The following is a 20283-nucleotide window of genomic DNA, read 5'->3' as shown; positions in this document are numbered from 1 at the left end:
GAAGCGAATATCCAAAGAATGACAAGGGATGAAATCTCTGATATGAATAGGGCTGAACAGAGCTAGTCGAACTTCAGGCTTCAGTATCATTAAGCACTGCCACTACACTCATTTCAACTGATACCTTTTGAACCCATGATAAGATAACAATTCATCAAATACTAAAGAGAGCAGAGTGATTGGGAGAGAAGGTAACCGAATTACGTAAGCAGAAGTACCTGCTGTCATTTTCTGTGGCCAATTCTCCCTTTCCACCAAATCTCAGTTGACACTAAAACAAATGATGATTACTCATCAACTCTTTCCCACAACTTCTTTATGGAATCTTCCCTGTCAGACCCATTGCAAAGATCAACACATGAAATATCCACTATCTATGCATCCTATCTGACAGGCTGATATTGTATCCTAGAGGGGTAATTGCAATGATTCTATCACAAACTAGACTCGCTAGGTCAATGCACTAATACGTACATTATTGGACTAGTCGACACGTTGGTGTAGGCATACTTCAAAATACCTGGAAAAGTTGTAAGTGAAAAGCAGATAAGCTCATCCACGAAAAAGTTAAAAATAATGGTGTTACAAACCTCTTTTGTAGCGTCTAATAACCTCGATAAAAGATTCTGCCGTTCTGAATCATGCTGGCTGCTTTCTGAAAAAAAACATGCATTTCAAAATTGGTTCCCAAATAAAGGAACCAATGACTTGAGAGCTAGTTAGAACCACGATTGGACTAGTTACCTAACAACTGGACTACTACAATGTAAGAGTCAGTAGATACTCTCACTGTAACTCCTACCTGCAGCACTCATCTCCTAGGACTATCTACTCCATTAGTTTGTGCCTATCAAAGATATTGGTTCCTTCTCAGCGGAGCTAAAATAATCAATGTGGTGAAGTATTTAAAAATATTTGAACAAACTTCAACGTTGCACGAGAGGACCATGTGGTGTGTAAAGCCCTTTTATTTTATTACTAGCATTCAAAATAATGTTTCCATGTATACATTAGTGGTGTCTGCAGTTCCTCAATCACTGGCTGTTTCTTATTAGCATTCTATAAAAGCACACAAAATTTATTATTGTCTAGTTAAATAGCCCAACTATACTGCACTTTTTGCAAAATAAAAACATCCCTTTCAACAAGTGGTAGTCATTACAATGGAATGGGAAAGGTGTCAAGAACTATGCTTTAGACGCATGCACAGTTCCGAGCAATAGCTTTCCCTACGGCAACTAAAACAGAGTTTTGAATTCCTGTTTGCATTTTGCTGAAAAGTTTTAGATAAAATGATGTATTAGATGGCTGCCTTCCAAGCTTTTCTTTATTGACTTTAAACAAAAGTTTTAAAAAAAACTCAATTTCTTAGATGGTAACCTTTTACCATACTGACTCTTGTGAGGTATAATATTTCACAAACGAAGGCTTCGCTAGTTTGATTTTTTAAAACCGCGTGAACACATTGAGACTTTTTAAAAATGGCATCAACTGGCAGGTTATCAGCTACTCATGATTAAAAATATGACACAATGAAGTGGGAGTAAACGCACCGCTTAAATATCTATAAAGTAAAAAGATTTTTTTTTGCGGACTGATCTAGGCTCAGTGCAACTTAGCACGAGCAAAGTGTAAACAAATTCTAGAATAGCTAAGCACATGGCTCCCCTTGAGATGTAAAATAGAAAAGCATGCTAATAGTCATACAATTGTCTAATCTTGCTTTACAAACAAACAAAAAAAAACAGAATAAACTAGAACATAGTGAATGCTCATCATTTAAAGATGTCACAAACTTAAAAAAAGTAAATAAAATAGAAGAGTAACAATGTTTGTCTCTAGCTCAGAACAGTAAGTTGAACTAGATATTCAGCATTATTGTAGCGTTAAGTATATTTTCAGCCTTGAAATGTGTTGTGCGGAACGTAGGGTTGTGCAGTCACACCTACTTGGAATAGGTTGTGAAATGCATTATGAGATGATCATTTGGAACTGTCTCATGTCAGGACTTGGCCCTGTGGTGGTAAAATTTTTGAATGCTTCTTAGTTTCCATCAAACCCAAGCAGATTTGTGGTATGTTTTTTTGACTCACACACCATATTGATGTAACTGAACTGATTACATCAAACTGCTTGATTATAGTTGAAAAGAGGAAAGCAAATTATGCAACAATTAAAAAAAAACCAAAATAGTTAACAATGATGTCAAATGGCAGAGAAGCCATGTTGACACATTTTAATATTCGGCGTATTGTTCAAGGATACTTTCATATTTGTAATGATACAGTTAAAAATATGAAAAGTAATTGCGGTGTCCATTTTATAATATGGGAATGGTATCACAAGACCTTTACGACTGTGAAAAAACTTGTTGGGCCAGTTGAACAAGAATTTCTGAGTTACTGGTACAATAGAAGGAGGTATATAAAGAAAGTAAAAAGACTTGAGTAGTCACAATCATAGCACAGAGAAATATGTTTTGGACATATAGACCGATACACAGTCATACTTCGACATACGAGCGTTCTGAGACTGAGCTTATATAAGTCAAGTTACTCGCGTCTCAAGACAATATTTCCTATACAAAATAAATTAGTACAAATTAATCTATTACCATACTATGAAAATATTACTTGTAAAAGATATTACGGTAGAATTTTAATGGTGGGTTTTTAATTGTTGTAATTCAGTACCCACGCTAACGAAGTAACAAATACATGTTTATTTGCTAAAATCTGCAATAAAATGTAACATCACTATGTACACTACTGATTAAGATTTTGTAACTTCGAGACAGACATTGCGGATAACGGCAGTCTGAGGGAGACCTGAGAGCAACGCGTTTGATATACTAAACTTTCGTGAATCTACGTAATAGAAACTTTGAATTTAATTTTAATAAATTTAGCTCACTAAATACACACTTGAAGCAAATTTTTATCTTTTACAAAACTTACTTTAGTTTTATCTTCTTATTTTATCTGTTTCTGGATAAGCTGCTTTTCGCTTTAACTTTTTACTAAACCTATTTTGATTTTGTCGCTTGAAATTTTTATTATGTTTCGAGTTTGACGCTTTTTGCCTCGCGTGTACTATAACATTTAGCCAACATTTCAAAAAGAAATTTTCAAATTGATTAAAAAAAGAGATTTATTGATGCCGTTTTCGAAAATGTCCATTTGCACGCTTGGCCATATAATGTAGTGGCCATCGAGAACCGGCTTGTATCTCAAAAATTACTCGTATCTCAAAGAAAAAACTGGCTAAAAAGTTAGCTCATATCACGAGTTTCTCGCATAGTGTGCATAGGGGCATTCATGTGTAGAAGTATGACGGTAGCTTAGTTTTCTCAAAAAAAGGGAAAAAACAAAGGACGTTCGTATCAAGAGAACAACTAAGAATGGCATTACAAAACTGCAAAATAACCACTTCATGAAAATTTGAGACACAAATTAAGTTTAAGTAGCCACCAAGGCACAGTTTTAATTTATTTAAAATCTGATTCAATAGCCCTGTTCTTATTAGACGTAGGAAACTTGCAGATTATTTACTGAAATAGTGAATCTAGTAATCACATTTACTGCTACAAAATCGTTGTCCAGATTCAATCGCGGATTTACCCTTGTGAACGAGTTTCATCATATTATCTGGTAAATATTTTTACGTTAAACCACCTAGGGATGTAAGAGACATGCATCAAATAAATGGCAGTATAAACAATTCTAAGTCAGGTTTCCAAAAGCTAAATTCATATTTGGCGTTTATTCAGACCAGCACAAACAAGCTCAGCCTATCTTGTGCAGAAGTGAAGGGGGCTGCTGTTCTGTGTGAATGGTTTTAGATTTGCTGGTTTTTTTTGAGTTTTTGATAGCTATGGTGATGAGGGCTGATTTAATGCAAGTTTTTTATAGGATTTGGCAATTTGCCAGAGATAACTAAGATTTTTCTACCATCTGATAAAGTAACTTGCATCTTAATGTCAAGTGTTTAGTAATAACTTTTAACTTTAATTTTAAAAGAGTTTGTCATGGTAGACTAGTGGCTGGTTATATAATGCGGCAAAACGGGTAACGACAGCCCACTAGGACACACTGTTGCACAGTAATTTTATTTTACGTAAAGCCTAGTATATATGAAATATGTTTGTTATGTCCACAGATTGTTCCAAACATTTCTGCTTGGCATATTGTATTATGATAATGCTAGGCAGAAAGACTTTCGTCCTGCTAACTCAATGTGCTACTGCCACTGATCCAGTACTAACGCTAGCAGTGTGTCCGAGTATACAATAGAAACATTGGATACAATATTTGGAAAATAACGGTTATTATAAAACTGATCTATTTATGTCTTACCAAGAAAAAAATCCGAAAACGCAATAGTTTAAACTTTGCAAAGGAGCATTAATAGTATCCGCGAGTGGTAATGTACAGGTCAGGTGGTCCGATGGGGGGTCATGGCCTGATGAATTGTTTTGGCATTCTCAAAGCTCCGTAGTCGCGTTTGTCGCTCTAGGAGGTACGACTGGGTCGATTTAAAAAGGTTCGGAATGAAGCTGGACTAAGAGATCGATTAAACAAATCACGTTGACAAATCGGTGTTGTGCGACAAAAAGTTGTATTTAAAAGTTTTATAGTTTTTTTATTGTTATTTTTTATTGTTATTTTTTATTGTTATTTTTTGTTACAAGTAATATTTTTATAAAAGTTTAAAATGTTACATTTATTAAAATTGTTGCCTAGTCACACAATATCCGTTAATGTTCTTTTCCGACTGGTGAGTTTACCTTACTTAGTCAGTTTCATAAATCTGACGCAATCTCTAAACGTATATATTTTTATTGGTCATCGATGATTTGACATCAGTCAAATACTGTTTTATAATCATATAACTTTGAATTTCAAATATATATCCCAAGTTCTGATATTCTGTGTTGCTGTTTGTAGGTCGTAAAGATGGGTCGTCGACCAGCAAGATGGTAAGTCTCCGAATTCGCTCTCCAAGCATGACAAGTAGTAGATTGAATACCGTTTTGCATTTGTGAATGACCATTGCTTTAAATTTTTGAGTAGAAATGATAATTTTTCTTTTCGAAATCTCTGTCCATGTCTGTTGTAGTTATCGCTACTGTAAGAACAAACCGTATCCTAAATCAAGGTTCTGCCGTGGTGTACCAGGTAGGTTTATTCCCTATTTAAAATGGTCTAACCATTCTGACATGGTTGGTTATAATAATATAATGTTAACAAATTATCCAACAAATTATTCGATTAAGTAACTCTTCGTTTGTAGATCCAAAGATCCGAATTTATGATTTGGGTCGTAAGAAGGCAAGAGTAGATGACTTTCCTTTGTGTATTCATTTGGTATCTGATGAGTTAGAGCAGCTCTCTTCTGAGGCATTAGAAGCTGGACGTATCTGCTGCAACAAGTATCTCGTTAAGAACATTGGCAAAGACTCTTTCCATATAAGAGTGAGAGTTCACCCTTTTCATGTCCTTAGAATTAACAAGATGTTGTCGTGTGCTGGAGCTGACAGGTAAGATTACTTTTAAAATGTGCTTTTTCAACATTGATAATCGATAAAAAGTTCTATAGAAATCCTTCCTACTTAATGGTGTTACTGTGTCGCGGTTTTTTGGTGGCCTTGATTTGCATAGATATAAACTGAGATATGGTGTAGGTCTGTTTCTAAAGATTGAATGGAAGCCATGAAAATTATTAAAACTGGTTATACACTGCACCCTCTGGGTTTACAATGCGGAACACAATGTTTTTTATCCCTACCATACATCAACAAAAATAAATCTCAAAATGCAAATTTGGCAGTCGATGTCCTAAATACTTAGGAATAACAGAGATGCTATTTGCTGAAATCCTTCTCACAACGCCTGAAAGAGATACAATATTCACTCTCTCAATTCAGCGTTGTTCGTTGCAAGTTGTAGTGCAAACGAAATAAAAAACAAATAGGTGGTAAAATTTCAGATGATGACATGGTTAAAGGCTAGTGAAATACATATTGAAACTTAGCTTCAATTGTGCATTTAGTAAGCTAAATTCATTTTAAATTAAATTCAAATTTTATGTTCTATGATTGTCTCGAAGCCAAAAACTCCCAACGATTTGTGGCTTTTTATACGCCATTTTTGCGGTGCAACACCAGAAATAATTGATATTGTATAGCGGGATCCATTTTACTAGAAAAAAGTTGCTTTAATTGCGGGTAAACTATGCAGTGTGATCAATCATGTATCGATTTGGATCAAAATCATGCGAAGAAGGAAGAATTGCAGTATTCGTCTCGCTCTGGTTTTCAATGATGATACGCTTAATCCATTCTCAGAGGTTTGTGTGATTCAGAGAGCTTTGGGGCATTGTTCTAATGTCATGGCTGTATTTGTAATAAACTGGAGTAGAAGGTTCTCTTCTACTCTTGTGAGTTCAATACGTCTGTCTGATGCTTCTGAACACGCAGGGACATCGTGGTACGATCTCCTGAAACCAAGATGATATTTTGCTTCTGAGAAAACCAGGCAGACGCTTGGTTTATTATAGCAACTTATAATTTTGTATATCCATATATACCATTCACACTTGTTAGTACTACTGTCGCCTATATTTGTTTTGCTTGCAAGAGTGGTTCATATTTAATAATCTTGGCGCTACCTTCAGTTCCTTGTAGCATTACTGCTTAGTCTAGCTTTGTTTTTGTGTTGCATGTAATACACCAACTCGGTCTAAGGAATGGCAAGTCAATGTGACTTCTAAATCGATATTGCAAACATCAATTTTAGTTTGTGTAGAACGGAAAGGCTAACAACCTTGATGGCTTCATGACTTGTGCTTGTAAGCTGGTCAAGAATAATGGTTAAGACATCTGAAATGTTTTTGTACTTATGAGAGCTTTTAAAATACATTGAAATTTTACATTTGTAGCCATAAAATTCTACTTAACCAGAGACTAATAAATCGTCTTGGGAGTATTTGCATTCACAGTGACTATGCTGCTTGTTATGATTGGCTTCACCAATCATACAGAGAAGCTAAATTATCATTTTTAACCTAATTTGTTCATCTTATTTAATTACTCTGTATTTGTGAATAAAGAGTAATTAAATGCAAGTCATTGTATGTATTGCAAAATTCATTTCTAGTCACTTTTGGCAGATTGCAGACTGGTATGAGGGGTGCTTATGGCAAGCCTTTAGGAACATGTGCGCGTGTTAATATTGGACAGCCCATAATGTCAGTTCGAGTGAGGGACCAGCACCAAGCTGCTGCTGTAGAAGCCCTGCGTAGGTCCAAGTTCAAGTTTCCTGGAAGACAAAAGGTTAGGACAGTAGTTCAATGGCTAATCGAGTTACCAAATATTACATTATAAATCAGCACTAGTGTGTGATTGCTAACCAAATTATTTGTTTTGTGTAACATAATGAGCAATTCCTTGGTTTTTCAAATTTAGGCATTACACACATGTTGACACAGCAGATAGAAACACACGGCATTTTATATTGTAGCACATCTCAAATTAATAATTCTTTGTGCATTTAGGTACTGTAAAAGTGAAGCCCACTGTTATAATAGCAAGGAAAAATGTAGATGTACATCTGATTTTTGGAACTGTCTCAACAGGTAGCTTCAAGCTAGAATAATTATTGCATCTCTGAGTGAATAGCATTGGTTAGCAGATTCTTAATGCATAAATGTAGATGATATCCATGCTAAATACAATGGTTGGGTACAGAGTAGTAAACAATATCAACTTCTCATGCAAGTTCCGACCCAACTATGGTAAATGGGTCCACTATTAATAGACTTGGGTCAGGGTTGGATTTTTCCCTGAGAATTATTAAAGGTTGACTTGCAATAAAATTCACATTACAGTTATTTGATATGAAAAGATTAACCATGTCTTACTCTGTTGTGTTGTAGGTGCCAAATATGTGGGAATGTGATTACAAGTTCTTAAAAGCTAAAAAATGAACAGTTAATCGCAGCCACACGAGACCGCCGTAGTTTGGATTGGCTTTCCAAAACGGCTCAAATGGGACGTACTTGTTACAGGATGGTTTCGGTTTACACTTTCATGCAATCTCATTCGTCAGAATATTTTCGCAAATATACTTCACGCATTCAATAAAACCATGTCTATTGTTCTTACGCGTCTGTTTTATCGTCATTGTAATGCTGTCGCTTTTAGCACTGAGATCTTATAACCTACCGTAAAAAATCGTTAAACTTTTCAACCTTAGCTCGAATGAGTACATATCATTGTCTGATAATCATGACGAGCCTGTTGGTTACCTGTGATAATCGAAAAGTGCTGCAAAATTATTTTCGAAGTATTGGGTCACATGATCAAATTACGACTTGACGATTAGTCCAAGTCGAAACAAAACTGTAAAGTAGCGAGCATCTATATTTGATACGGGGTCTTCGGTAAAACCCGAAATGTTTCTCATAAACTAGTGCTACAATAAGCTTTATATTGAGCTTTTTATTGGCCTTTCAATTCACGTGAGGACATCACGTGACAAGACAATAACCAAACTGCAATGATTATGTCAAATAAATAGAGATTCCAATCTATGGCGGCTTTTCGTTTTTGAGCTTTTAATAGCTTGTAATCACATTTCCACGTATTTGGCACCTACATTACAACAGAGTAAGACAAGGTGAATCTTTTGATACCAAATAACTGTAATGTGAATTTTGTTGCAAGTCAGTCCACCTTTAAATTTATCCCGAATGGTTGGGGAAATTAATAAATATCGTGGGGAAAATGGTATGTGGTAAATTGTATTTTTATAACAAAAGCATCACAGATTTCAAAGTTTTACATGAAAAATATAGGTTTGTGTTGTTTATCAACCTTTGAGGAAATTTAACCGGAAACAATGAACCAGATAATGAACTATTGTCAGTTTTCGTCCACCAAGTAAAGCGTTTCACAACATAGAATAGCCAAAATATCTCGGCTCATTCTGTACTTGGAAGTTTAGTTCATCCTATCGATCATAAAAAAGATTGGATTTATTTTTACAATCAGACTGTATTTTGCTAAGTATTCTCATTTCAAATGTTGGTTGGAAAGAACTTTACTCGAATTAAGACTCCCGCAATTTAATGGTCATAGGTTGTCTAGCCATAATCTGTAATATAATGATAATCCTTCAATACCATTTGCTAACAACGAACTAAAACTTTAAAGTGTATTGCACATACTTTAAAGTGTCCCTAATTAATCATTTCTCTATTCAACTACAAAAATATAGAACTTTGCTATAACAGTTTTAAGAAGAGGACAAAGTCCATACACCATTTGCCTGGAATTGCATCTAGTAACTTACGTAAGAAAATTTTAATAAGTTGCAAGAAAACTTGATTCTTGGTGACTTGAACGTTGGTCATACAAGACAAAATATGTTTACAACATGGTATAAACAGATTGTTTTGTCTGAAGATGATCCAACATGATTTTTAAAGAACTGATCCAACGATATTCGCTTAGCTTTTATTACTTGTTGCTTTAATTTGGATAAAGTTATTACTTTTTACCTTTTTGACCACTACTTCTGTTAACACTAAACGAAAAGGAAGGTATAAAACACTAACATTATTCATTCTCATTAGAATCAATTTTTTTAAAGGGCAATGTGTACTTATCTACTGCTTTACAAACTTGCAATGTTTCAGAAACTTTGGATGGTGCATGCTGAATATTACTCGGCATGTTGATACAACTATGTTCTCTACTTTAACATCTTTTTTTATATAGGTGCTGTGAATAAACCATATAGACGATGCTATTGACTTAGTGTGTTTACTACCAAGACTCTCTTGAAACAATAGTTTTGCAAATCTTGAAGTTGGTTCTCGATGATGATTCGATTGATCCATTCTCCGAGGTGTGCATGTTTCTGATAGTATCCGGGCATTGTTTTAATGTTATGGCTGTATTTGTAATGAACATGGGTAAAAGGTTTTCTTTTATTCATGCAAGTTCAATGCAGTCTCCTGGTGCTTCTGATCATGCAGGGAGGTCATTGCGCGATCTCTTGAAACTAAGATGATTGTTTGCTTCTGAGAAAACCAACTGTTTAGTAACATCCCTAAACTCAACTTCGGTTCATTTTGTTTCTCATAGTGATGGTAATGTGTTGTTTTACTTAGATATTCATCTCAACTAAGTGGGGTTTCACCAAATGGGAGAAAGATGAGTTTGAGGAGATGAGGGCAAATGGTCGGCTCATACCTGATGGAGTCAGTGTGCAGTACAGGAGGGAGCACGGTCCTCTTTCTTTATGGAAAAGAGAAAGATCATAACATTGCTTGTAATCCTGCTTTCTTGCAAGATACACAATAAACTATTTAGAAAAGTTTATAGCATGATTTGTATCGATGAAAGTCATAAAATGATAAATAGTCATTGCATAACACCAATATTCATATTTTTCCTGTTACAAGTCTTCTAGTAGCCTAAAATTGTTATCGGTTTATGTTAAATATCAATACCAGTGAATAATTACAACAAATTAGTGGTGTTGAAGATAACACAGATTAAAAGGTAAGACGTTTTTTTTAGTCAAATGACATACTATCATTGAAATGCTGGTTCGGTAAATGTAGATAGCATGAACCAATTTGTACCCTTCATTGGGGTTATCTGCTGTCAGCCATCCCGCCGGAGGCAAGTTGAGCAAAAATCCAGTGTATCTTATAGCAAATCGCCGGATCTAGGCGTAGAAAATTTTGCACGATGCACTGCAAAAATCAGCTTGTCACAAGATGCGCTGCACTGAAGGGGAGTTGTTCTCTTCCGTCTATGCAGTTTGGCTGCGATGTTACCCATGCCAGTCGCTTCATTGGCGATCAACGCATTTCGCGCAAACATTTATGTAGAATAAAGATGAAAAACGTTTGTTCAGATACCAGTATCTGCGGTAAACTTAAATAGAACTTAAGAGTAAATTGAAAATAAAATCAATTAGATTAATAAGTCGAGTCTAAAATTTTATATATCAGATCGTTGGTAAAATCCGTTTTTGAATAATAATTTATATTTTAATTATCAATGGAATGCAGACTGATATAAAAGTCCTCAAGTTAATATTTTTCTTTTTAGCGCTGGCTTCAAAGAATGTAAAAAGAAATTTTGTTCAATGCTAGTGTATGTTAATTTTCTGAGCGCCGTCACTGAAGTTACGCTTTTTTATAAAACGATGTTTACGCGATTGTGTAAACTTCGATGTTGCGCTCAAACAAGCATCCTCATCAGGAGTTATCGCTACAACTACAGGAAACGCTTGTTAGCCATCTTAGATAAGCCTAGCTATGGATAAACACGTTTGTTAATGGACAAATTCGCATAGGTTTATTTTAAGTTGTCTTGCTATGAGAATGGGTGCTGGAGCTAGCGCAGCACCTGAAGTTGGCGTAGCACTTAATCCTAGAGTGCAATATGCAACTAAAAAAGCTCAATCTGAAGGAAAGGTAAATACTTCGTAACATGTCTGTAATTCTACTTCGTGTAGCCGTGTTCTTTTTACACATACAGGAATGTGATTTTAGTCGCATCTGATTGATGCTCCTGCCCTGGTGAATCTCCCTGATGGCACAGTACGTTACAGATATGTTGGAAACCAGCAGTCTGGCCAGAATAATTTTCCTTTATCGCTCCATGAAAGTCCTCACACAGGGGGCACGGATCTTGAGCACAAGAAGGGGTACTTTTTTCATGCTAGGATGGCAGATTACAGTACAGGTACTTCAATAATAGTATAATACAAATATGTTTTTGCTTGATACAAATATGTTTTTGTTTGAACATGTTTTGGCAATCTCAAAACGTTACACAATATGTAATTTCTGCGTGCGGCCAAACCTGTGTTGTACGGTTTGCTTGAGGTGCTTGTCAATTTAGTGTTGTTTAGTTTTGGTCGGTATTGCAGCAACCTAGCCAAAAACATTTTGGAATACTTACTGTAACTGCTAGTCTTTTGATAGAAAGCTGGTGACCAATTCTGAAATATTAATGTAAAATGTATTATCTACAGAAAGAAGTGTTTTTGTAAGTTGTAAACAAAACGATGTGACTTACGTAATTCTGAGCTACAGTATGTCTATAAATTTGGCCGAATAGATGATAGATGTGCTAAAGAGTCTCTTATTTTTGACTCGTTTATGCTCATGCTAGCTTATGTAAACTTGTTTTGGCCTGTTCGCTTTGGTAATAACTCTATGCTTGCATCAGATTTAACTTATACCAGAGCTTTATTGATAAATAGCTTCATTTTTGAGTCATGTAAACACCTCGGTCTTGTTTCATTTGAGAACAGTACACACTCTGTGGTCATAGCGTACACATCTCAAACCTGAACGCACTGTGGCTTATGTGAATGGAATTTTACTAAGCAAGGATACAGATGTAAATATCTTAACACCAATTGCTGTTAAAACGTTGAGCTCCATGTCACTTGAATAATAAGTTTTGATAATTATGAAATGGTAGGCCCCTTTTAGTGCCAGCCATAATGTAGTTGCTGAATAGTTTTAGTACAGTGTTTACTCTTATTGTACCCTGTAATTAAACTGTTTGTTTGCATTAAAATTTAATTCACTTTTAAACGCATGTTAAATCTGGTTTTACATCATCTACGCGCATGCCGTAGCTCTTATGGTTTATCAGCAGTATGTACCTTACACCCTACAGTGTACCATTAAGCAATTGCCTATACTATCTGACTTACTAAAAGAATCAAACATTAGAGGGAAATGTGTAATATTGTAAAACTGTGAGAATTCTTGTGAGTCTGACGCACAAAATTATAGCATGGCAAATTTTTAGCAATGTTGATAATTGTAACAAAAGCAGTCTAAGTGAGTGTAAAAATATCAAAAATTTTAATGGTAGTTTTAACGATCCTAAAAGTTGTTAGAGTGTAAGACAGAGCCTCAGCTATGGAAGCATTTGCACAGCTATAAATAGAAAGATTTATACGAAATTACAGATAGTTTAGGGTTTGGGTTATGTCAGTTATAATTGCTGAATGAAAGGTTAAGTCATAAAACGCTTACAATATGCTCTTTTCATTTTTCAGTTGTTCAAATGTTGTTATCACAAATTTAATGTAAATTTGAAACTAAGGGTGTCATATAGTTGAAGATGATACATCTATGTACAAACTTCTAGGTTGCTTTGTTTATTTATGACTCAGCTATAGGCTGTATGTTGAGAATGAGATAGTTCAGCACTTCACTCATATACATGACTAGATTAATGCTATACATAGCTAAATACGTATATTAGTTGTCTGACAGATCCATCAAGTCTGAAAGCAAAAGTTGAACATTTTGGACTTTATTTGCCTAGTTTCATGATACATGAGTTCGAGTTAACTCATTTTAGATTTATTCAAGGACCTAATGGCCCCGTCACACTACTGCCCCTGTATATTTAGTAGTCTCCAAGTTGGGAAGTGACAGATCTGCCTTGTTACACCTGATAACTCAAACTGGTCCATTGTTATAGATACATATATATTGAAATTTATCATAAGTAGAACTAAAACCATGGTGCTCAACATAGACTGGAGCAGTATAAATTAGTAAAGAATTAAAAATAATACTTATCTTGGTTAGCTTTTGGCAGTTTCTTGCTACAGTCATCAGGCAGTTGAGATCTACAGCTCGATGACTGCGCATAAGTAGTCATGACCGAGATAAGTATTATTTTGAATTCTTTACAAATTTATATATACGTATATATATAAAATGTATATTTTATACATTTATGAAATACATATTTATATATTTTCTATATATATAAATTCCTATATATATAGGAATTTTTATAATCCATATCTTTGACAGTCTACGGATACAACAGGCTATAAAATGAGATGGTAGAATTGAGGCTAGCCGGTGCCCAACAGTCATAGTAAAGATCTCAGTACTGTTTGTCATTACCGCACAGGCACACACAACTACACACTTCTCTAATAGCTCATAGCATCTGGAGGGTTAACTCCTTACCATCAGTGTGATAAGGAGTCTCATCTAGGTTGTTTCTACTTGCCAATTGATATCTACTACTTATTAGTGATGCTAGCAGCTACTGCTCTCCTATTTGACTCAAACAGTGGGTTCGACAGCTATATTCTTCAACTTTAAATGGGATATAAAGTCGAAGTAGCACATAAATATTGAAGGTAATCAAAGTAACGGTCAACCTGCGCTGACCTACGTATGTTACTGACCTCTGTCGCTGACTTATATTGTTACCTCTGCTGACATAGTGACCTAGCTTTATAACAAGCTTAATACTTTGTCTCTTAAGGCAGGTTATTTTTTGGTTGAGCATTGGCTCATCAGGTACACTAACAAGTTTGGGTAGTCTCCTGAGCGCACTGACTAAAGTAAGTGAATTCTTCAAGGTTACCAGTTGTGAGATGAATGTGTTTAAGATCATGCGCATAAATATTTAATATAAATCAAGCATATATAGCAAAAACCTGAAGACCATGCGCAGAGACCACCAGTTCTGTTACTTCTGGCTATCATTTGGCCTCCATGTTTATGCATGCTCACAGTCAGATCGAAACCTTTGTACTTGCAAGAAGCAAGTACATGCACCAAGAAATATATACATGTATTTTGGAGTTGTGACACCCTGTTTGACTGAGTGTTCCTCGCCCTTTACAACCTAATAATTTAGCACCATTGGTATCTGTAGAAGCCAACAACAGCAAACCAGAGGCGGGACATAAGTTCAAATATGTTTACAAAGGACCACTAATTTCAAAGAATAAAAAACTGTACTACGTCACTGGAAAAGGAATAAGTGTTTCAGGTGAGCATGTCATATTTGGATGGTGTAATAATTTGTATTGATTTATAATAATAATTTATATATAAATATGATAAGTCTCAACATTTGTCTTGTGTTGTTCTGTCTGTCCAAGTATAACAACAGAGTTGTAAGAATGAAAAATCCACTGTTCACTGGATTTGGACCTAAACCCCCAATTCTGCAGACAGGGATTTATCCAATACACTACACTGTCCAACTGGGTGCACCATGGAATAAATTGTGCGCATATTCAATACACTTTTCAATCTTTGATGGCTTCATGCTAAACTTTTCAACTAGCATTATGCTAGAATCAGCATTATGCTGACTCACAAGGTCAACAAGACTATTGCAATCAGTATAGATCTGTAGTAGGCACTGCAAGCGGTACAATATGAATTACACAGAAATAAACACAGCTCACAGAAATAAACAAAACACCTTTATTTGAAAGTTGGAATAATCATTTTGTAGACAAAAATATATATGTTGACAAAAAAGCGCCCTGTTTACTTATACAGCGCGCTATCTACCTACACAGCTTGTACTAGCTGTACCAGTACTAGCTTGTACTAGCTGTACCAGTACTAGCTTGTACTAGCTGTACCAGTACTAGCTTGTACTAGCTGTACCAGTACTAGCTTGTACTAGCTGTACCAGTACTAACTTGTACTAGCTGTACTAGTACTAGCTTGTACTAGCTGTACCAGTACTAGCTTGTACTAGCTGTACCAGTACTAGCTTGTACTAGCTGTACCAGTACTAGCTTATACTAGCTGGACATTCAACTAGTACATTTCTAAAATGGTTTGGTAATATGAATTCACAATCATTTCAACAAACACTCGATCGACCAATCACTAAAATATTTATTAAGACATTAGTTCACGTCTGTTTCATGATCTACGATAAAATATTAAACAGTGAGTTGTCTGCTCTATTTTCAATCATGGTCAGAATGAGAGAAAATAAAAAGATAACTCTGAATTTTATGCATTGTCGTTAATCCTACAAGCATAACATATACATATATGTGACTTGTTCGCCGAGCTAAAGCCTACATGTTCTAAAATGTTTGTTATTGTCACTTCAACTTTGTGATTTTCGTCATAGTCATGCATGCAACCATGTTCCTCCCGCTATCTTCACATCGAAGCAAATAGCATTGTTTTGCAGCTAGCTTTTGGGCTGATTCTGTGCTGAGTACTTTTTAATCAGAATAGTTTGTATGAAAATGATAAACCTTTCTATTGTTGTGTTTACTAAAGCATTGCATTATATGTCTCATGTAGACCATACAGCATCGTACTCTGGCTCAGAACTGATGACTCCAACTTTGTCTAAGATTCGGAAGGAAAATAATCATGTTTATTATGATCTTGAGCCACTGTTGGCTGGTGAGTCATACATTTTATTTTATTAATACTGCAGCTTTTACCTTGTATCTGTGACATAGTTATGATAGTGCATCTATCTACACAGTGCACTATCTACCTACACAGTGCACTATCTACCTACACAGTGCACTATCTACCTACACAGTGCACTATCTCCCTACACAGCGCACTATCTACCCACACAGTGCACTATCTACCTACACAGTGCGCTATCTACCTACACAGCGCGCCGTCTACCTACGCAGTGCACTATCTACCTACATTCCAGCATGCCCTACGAATGGGCCTTACGAATTATGAAACCTGTGCACACTCTTTGATTTTTGAATGATTCACATGCATGTAGGGTATGAGAGTTTAATGCTAGTCAGATGATGTTGCTCAAACTAATCCTAGGGATGACCATTGCGATCAGTGCACATGCCGTGCGCTTGCAAAATTAAGCAGTCTATATTTTCTTTTAGACTGCCTAAAAAAATTTACTCTTAGTTTCGGTTTCTATAATTCTTAATCATCATTATCAATTGAACCAATCAAGCTGTGAGAGTTGCCTTCTCAGTGTCTGTTTGTTGTTGCCCATTTCCCTACAGTGTGACTTCGCTGAATCCCTCTGAGGTTTATTAACCTCTCATGGGATATGAGTTATTACCACTCTGGAAACTTCTAACCAGTTTTCTTGAATATGCCAGGTGCTTTTTGGGCTGTACAATTTTTTGACCAACAACCTTTGAGCCATTCTGCATTGTGACTAATAAATCCCACTTTATTATTATAGGGGCGTGTGTAGGTGGGGGGTGTATGGGGTGTTTGTCAGTCCACATAAACGTTATGCGTTTCCACATTTTACGGTCAATTTTATCTAAATGCCACATGCATTTGCTCGGGCCTTCCACCAGGCCGCTAGAAAGATTTGGTCTTAAAAATTCAATCTGGTTCTTGAGAACCGGCCTCTTACCTGCAGTCTATCTGCTTGAAATTAACAGAAATCTCGAGTGTGTCCGGGCTTACTGGTAATTCGGCTGTAAGACGGAAGGCAGTCGATTGGTACAGGTCATAAAGTGTTGATCTACTCAGCTGCATGTCATGAGTGCCGTATAGAGCAATATTTTATGGAACACTTTAATTCAGTGTGAGGGTTTCATGGAAGATTACGAGGTGATCAGAGTTTTACAAGTAATCAACTGCCTCTTAGCTTTGTAGAATAATCTTTACTATAATAAGGTCGGTGTTGAGCGAGAGAAGTGTTATAAGAACGGACTGCCTGAACTCTATGCGTTACCTATGGCTAATATCATGTAAGAAGGTAGGACAACTCCGAGCAGTGCCAGTATCAATTGGTCTCTTAGAACTGTTGTTTTCTATATAAATGCACCAGTTTATTTGATTAAAACCTCTAAAATGTGCCTTCGCATGCAATTAGGACGATTTCCCTCAATATATATGTTCGCAGGTTTTTATCGTGAATGCAGTGTAGCAGTTTGTGTGCTGCCGGCTATCCAATTGAAAACGAAAGAAATTCTGGGCAATGCTGCCGGGTTTAGTGCTAGTAGTAGCTATATGTCAATAGCTCACTTTGAAACTGTTAGAAGGCCTACTTAACATATATGCTTATACTTATAGTAGATAGAAGTACGTATCAATGTCTTCAGATAATGTTTCTGTCGCAGATGACACGAGTGAAACCGGTTCCACGGATGTAATAGAGGAAGTCACTTATAATGCTCTCTCAGCTGCTCCCATTCTGTAAGTTTATAAGCAAACGCTATCCTTTTTTTCTGTGTTTTTAAGTATGGACCATTTCAGTTTCAGTGTTGTATTAAGTGTGAGCTTGCAAAGTAAACCAACTTCTGCATGGTTGCAACTTCAAACAGAGGCATAATAGTTTTAGAAAAAAGGAGCACCAAGGCTTTTTATAGAACACCCATGATTCTAATATAATGTTTAGCTAACTAGTTGTTATTTTTGGCGTAAAGTCAAAGAAGGAAAGGTATCAGAATTCGCTATACTCTTTTATTTCAAAATACTTTCCTCCCCACGCTCAAGAAGTTTCTATACTGTTTCACTTGTGTCATATACAAAAGTCATGTGTTTATTATGGATATTTGATCACAAAGTTGGCTTCGTATATTTATATATACAAAACCAACTTACCGTAGTACATATATGTATATATATATATATGTATATGTGTGTATATATCTACATATATATGTACACGTGTATATATATGTATATACTTATATATATAAGTATGTGTGTATAGGTATATACGTATATCTATGTGTAGATATACATATATATGTACATGTATATCTATAATTCACTCTGCATATAATGTATTGAGTGCTTTTTCTTTATCATTGTTTACGAAACTAGCGTTTTTAGCGGTAATAAATATTATATGCGTAAAACATATTGCTACCAGATAAGTGAGACCTCAGCCAAATGTGCAATTGCTAGATTGATATTGCTAGATAGTCTAGCCATAACATCTGGTGGCAATTTAGCAGTTGTTAAACCCGTTGTCTGGCCAGTATTTGGTGGCTATCTGCTCAAATGTGCCCACCGACCGCTGAACTGTCTGCCAGTAGCATCTGGAAAGGATTTAGCAATTGCGGAGTGGATAGTCAGGCTATAGTATCTGGTGGTAACTCATTCTACAGGCCCGGAGTGCACCTTGCATACAAAATATCCTAGTTGAAACCTCTCTCTGGTATCTAGAAAAAGCAGTGTGTAGCCGCCAAAAAGGGAGTTGTCTCAACAGGGTGCATGTACTACAGGGACTAGCATACTAGAAATTATCTAACAAGCAGCACAATCTGAAGATATAAAACACAACATTAGAACTTTGTAGATGGTGATGTCAGGTAGTTCACAGTTGTGTGCGCATGGCATATACCGTAAGTTCAGGCTATGAATCTAACATTACATTAGTGCCCATGCTTTATTCTTGAGTTCAATCGGTCATTGCAGTAACTTGACGCTGAGGAGACTATTGACTTTGTCATCTGATACTAGTTAGTGGTAGTTTAGTTGAATAGCACCCAGTCCGATAAATAATTATTCTGTACCGGTCTTTCCTTTTATCGCTCTAATCAGTCCTATTCATTTGCTTTTAGGCTGACGGTGAACAGCCAGGAATCAATAGATGATATAAAGGAAAAAGTTTCCATGCATATATTGAAGCCTACCTCTCAAATACATATATTCTATAGGAATCATGAAATTAGGTAAGATTGACAGCCCAGTATTCTACACTTGTCATCTGTCCTTGAACCTATGACCTTTACTGTAATTTAAATATCTATTAACATTCACATAGCCCGTTTACTACTCTTTTTGTTATCAAGTATATTTATACAAGTTCCATCATTTAAGATCATATAGTTAGTTTTCTTTATATACACTTATGAATTGTACACTAATATTCACGGCTCATAAATTATGCAGTTTATATTTTAATATATAATTATCTAGTATAGTATAATGTATCAACTGGGATTAACCCTTTTGGTGACAGATAGTTTATATCATTTAACTGTTCTATAATCACTTGCTAATATGATTATACTTCTCTAGCCATAGTATTGTATTAGTGAGTTGCTTACCGGTTATATTATTTTGCAGGCAGGAAGAGAACTTGGCGAGGCTGGTTCATGAGACACATAAGGATCAGTATAAAATCAAACTCATAAAACAACCCAACTAAAGAACCTCTACATCTTATTGAAGTCATTATGAATACAGGAGTTGTCTGCTGCTGCTTTCAACCTTGCGATCTCACCAGATCTTGTTGACCTTACATATAGTTTTTTCTACGATTTGCTCACCGTCATTCAAATTCATGTCATTGCACGCCGGAATTCGAGGTGAAGTTAGAACTGCTGGTTTTTGTATTGATCATTTTTAACAAATAATTTATATATTTTATTTTCAAATGTATAAATATAAAAATATTAATAATTTGCTTTCAGCTTTCTAGCAAAGAATACATTTTCTGAAAGTTTAAAAATATTATAAAGTGTGATAAAA

General features: G+C 35.6%; 3 protein-coding genes across 3 annotated transcripts in view; 2 read left to right on the top strand and 1 right to left on the bottom strand.

Annotated features, from left to right (window-relative positions):
* LOC137389679 (sorting nexin-29-like) overlaps positions 1-4438 on the bottom strand; it is a 35081-nt gene extending 30643 nt beyond the window's left edge. Inside the window, exons 1-4 of the mRNA XM_068075754.1 lie at positions 4356-4438; positions 803-879; positions 591-655; positions 219-271 (exon numbers count right to left, since the gene is read on the bottom strand). Of these exons, the coding sequence (XP_067931855.1) occupies positions 219-271; positions 591-655; positions 803-815 (131 nt within the window). The 5' untranslated portion in view covers positions 816-879; positions 4356-4438. The remainder of the gene's footprint in view (positions 1-218; positions 272-590; positions 656-802; positions 880-4355) is intronic.
* A 443-nt stretch (positions 4439-4881) lies between these two features.
* LOC137389501 (large ribosomal subunit protein uL16-like) lies at positions 4882-10387 on the top strand. The gene is made up of 5 exons (XM_068075517.1): positions 4882-4978; positions 5119-5177; positions 5293-5539; positions 7171-7333; positions 10177-10387. Exons 1-5 carry the CDS (start codon positions 4956-4958, stop codon positions 10327-10329), a joined length of 645 nt encoding a protein of 214 aa, XP_067931618.1. The 5' UTR covers positions 4882-4955; the 3' UTR covers positions 10330-10387.
* A 946-nt stretch (positions 10388-11333) lies between these two features.
* Positions 11334-20147, top strand: LOC137391597 (uncharacterized). Its single transcript, XM_068078111.1, has 7 exons — positions 11334-11496; positions 11575-11767; positions 14738-14854; positions 16147-16251; positions 17919-17994; positions 19371-19481; positions 19879-20147. The coding sequence occupies exons 1-7, from the start codon at positions 11398-11400 to the stop codon at positions 19958-19960; spliced, it is 783 nt and encodes a 260-aa protein (XP_067934212.1). The 5' UTR covers positions 11334-11397; the 3' UTR covers positions 19961-20147.
* The last annotated feature ends 136 nt before the right edge of the window (positions 20148-20283 follow it).

The sequence above is a fragment of the Watersipora subatra genome, chromosome 3 (assembly GCF_963576615.1).
Source record: "Watersipora subatra chromosome 3, tzWatSuba1.1, whole genome shotgun sequence".
Classification (NCBI taxonomy): Eukaryota; Metazoa; Bryozoa; class Gymnolaemata; order Cheilostomatida; family Watersiporidae; genus Watersipora; species Watersipora subatra.
Note: the sequence above shows the minus strand (reverse complement) of the source record. Positions and strands in the feature narration are given on the sequence as shown.

Excerpts from the sequence above, each read along its gene's own strand:
- LOC137389501 (XM_068075517.1), top strand. The coding sequence starts at position 4,956 with ATGGGTCGTCGACCAGCAAGATG. Across the intron at positions 5,540-7,170 it reads TCGTGTGCTGGAGCTGACAG|ATTGCAGACTGGTATGAGGG; the intron begins GTAAGATTACTT and ends CACTTTTGGCAG. Across the intron at positions 7,334-10,176 it reads AGTTTCCTGGAAGACAAAAG|ATATTCATCTCAACTAAGTG; the intron begins GTTAGGACAGTA and ends TGTTTTACTTAG.
- LOC137391597 (XM_068078111.1), top strand. The coding sequence starts at position 11,398 with ATGAGAATGGGTGCTGGAGCTAGCGCAGCACCTGAAGTTGGCGTAGCA. Across the intron at positions 17,995-19,370 it reads CTCTCAGCTGCTCCCATTCT|GCTGACGGTGAACAGCCAGG; the intron begins GTAAGTTTATAA and ends ATTTGCTTTTAG. Across the intron at positions 19,482-19,878 it reads TATAGGAATCATGAAATTAG|GCAGGAAGAGAACTTGGCGA; the intron begins GTAAGATTGACA and ends ATTATTTTGCAG.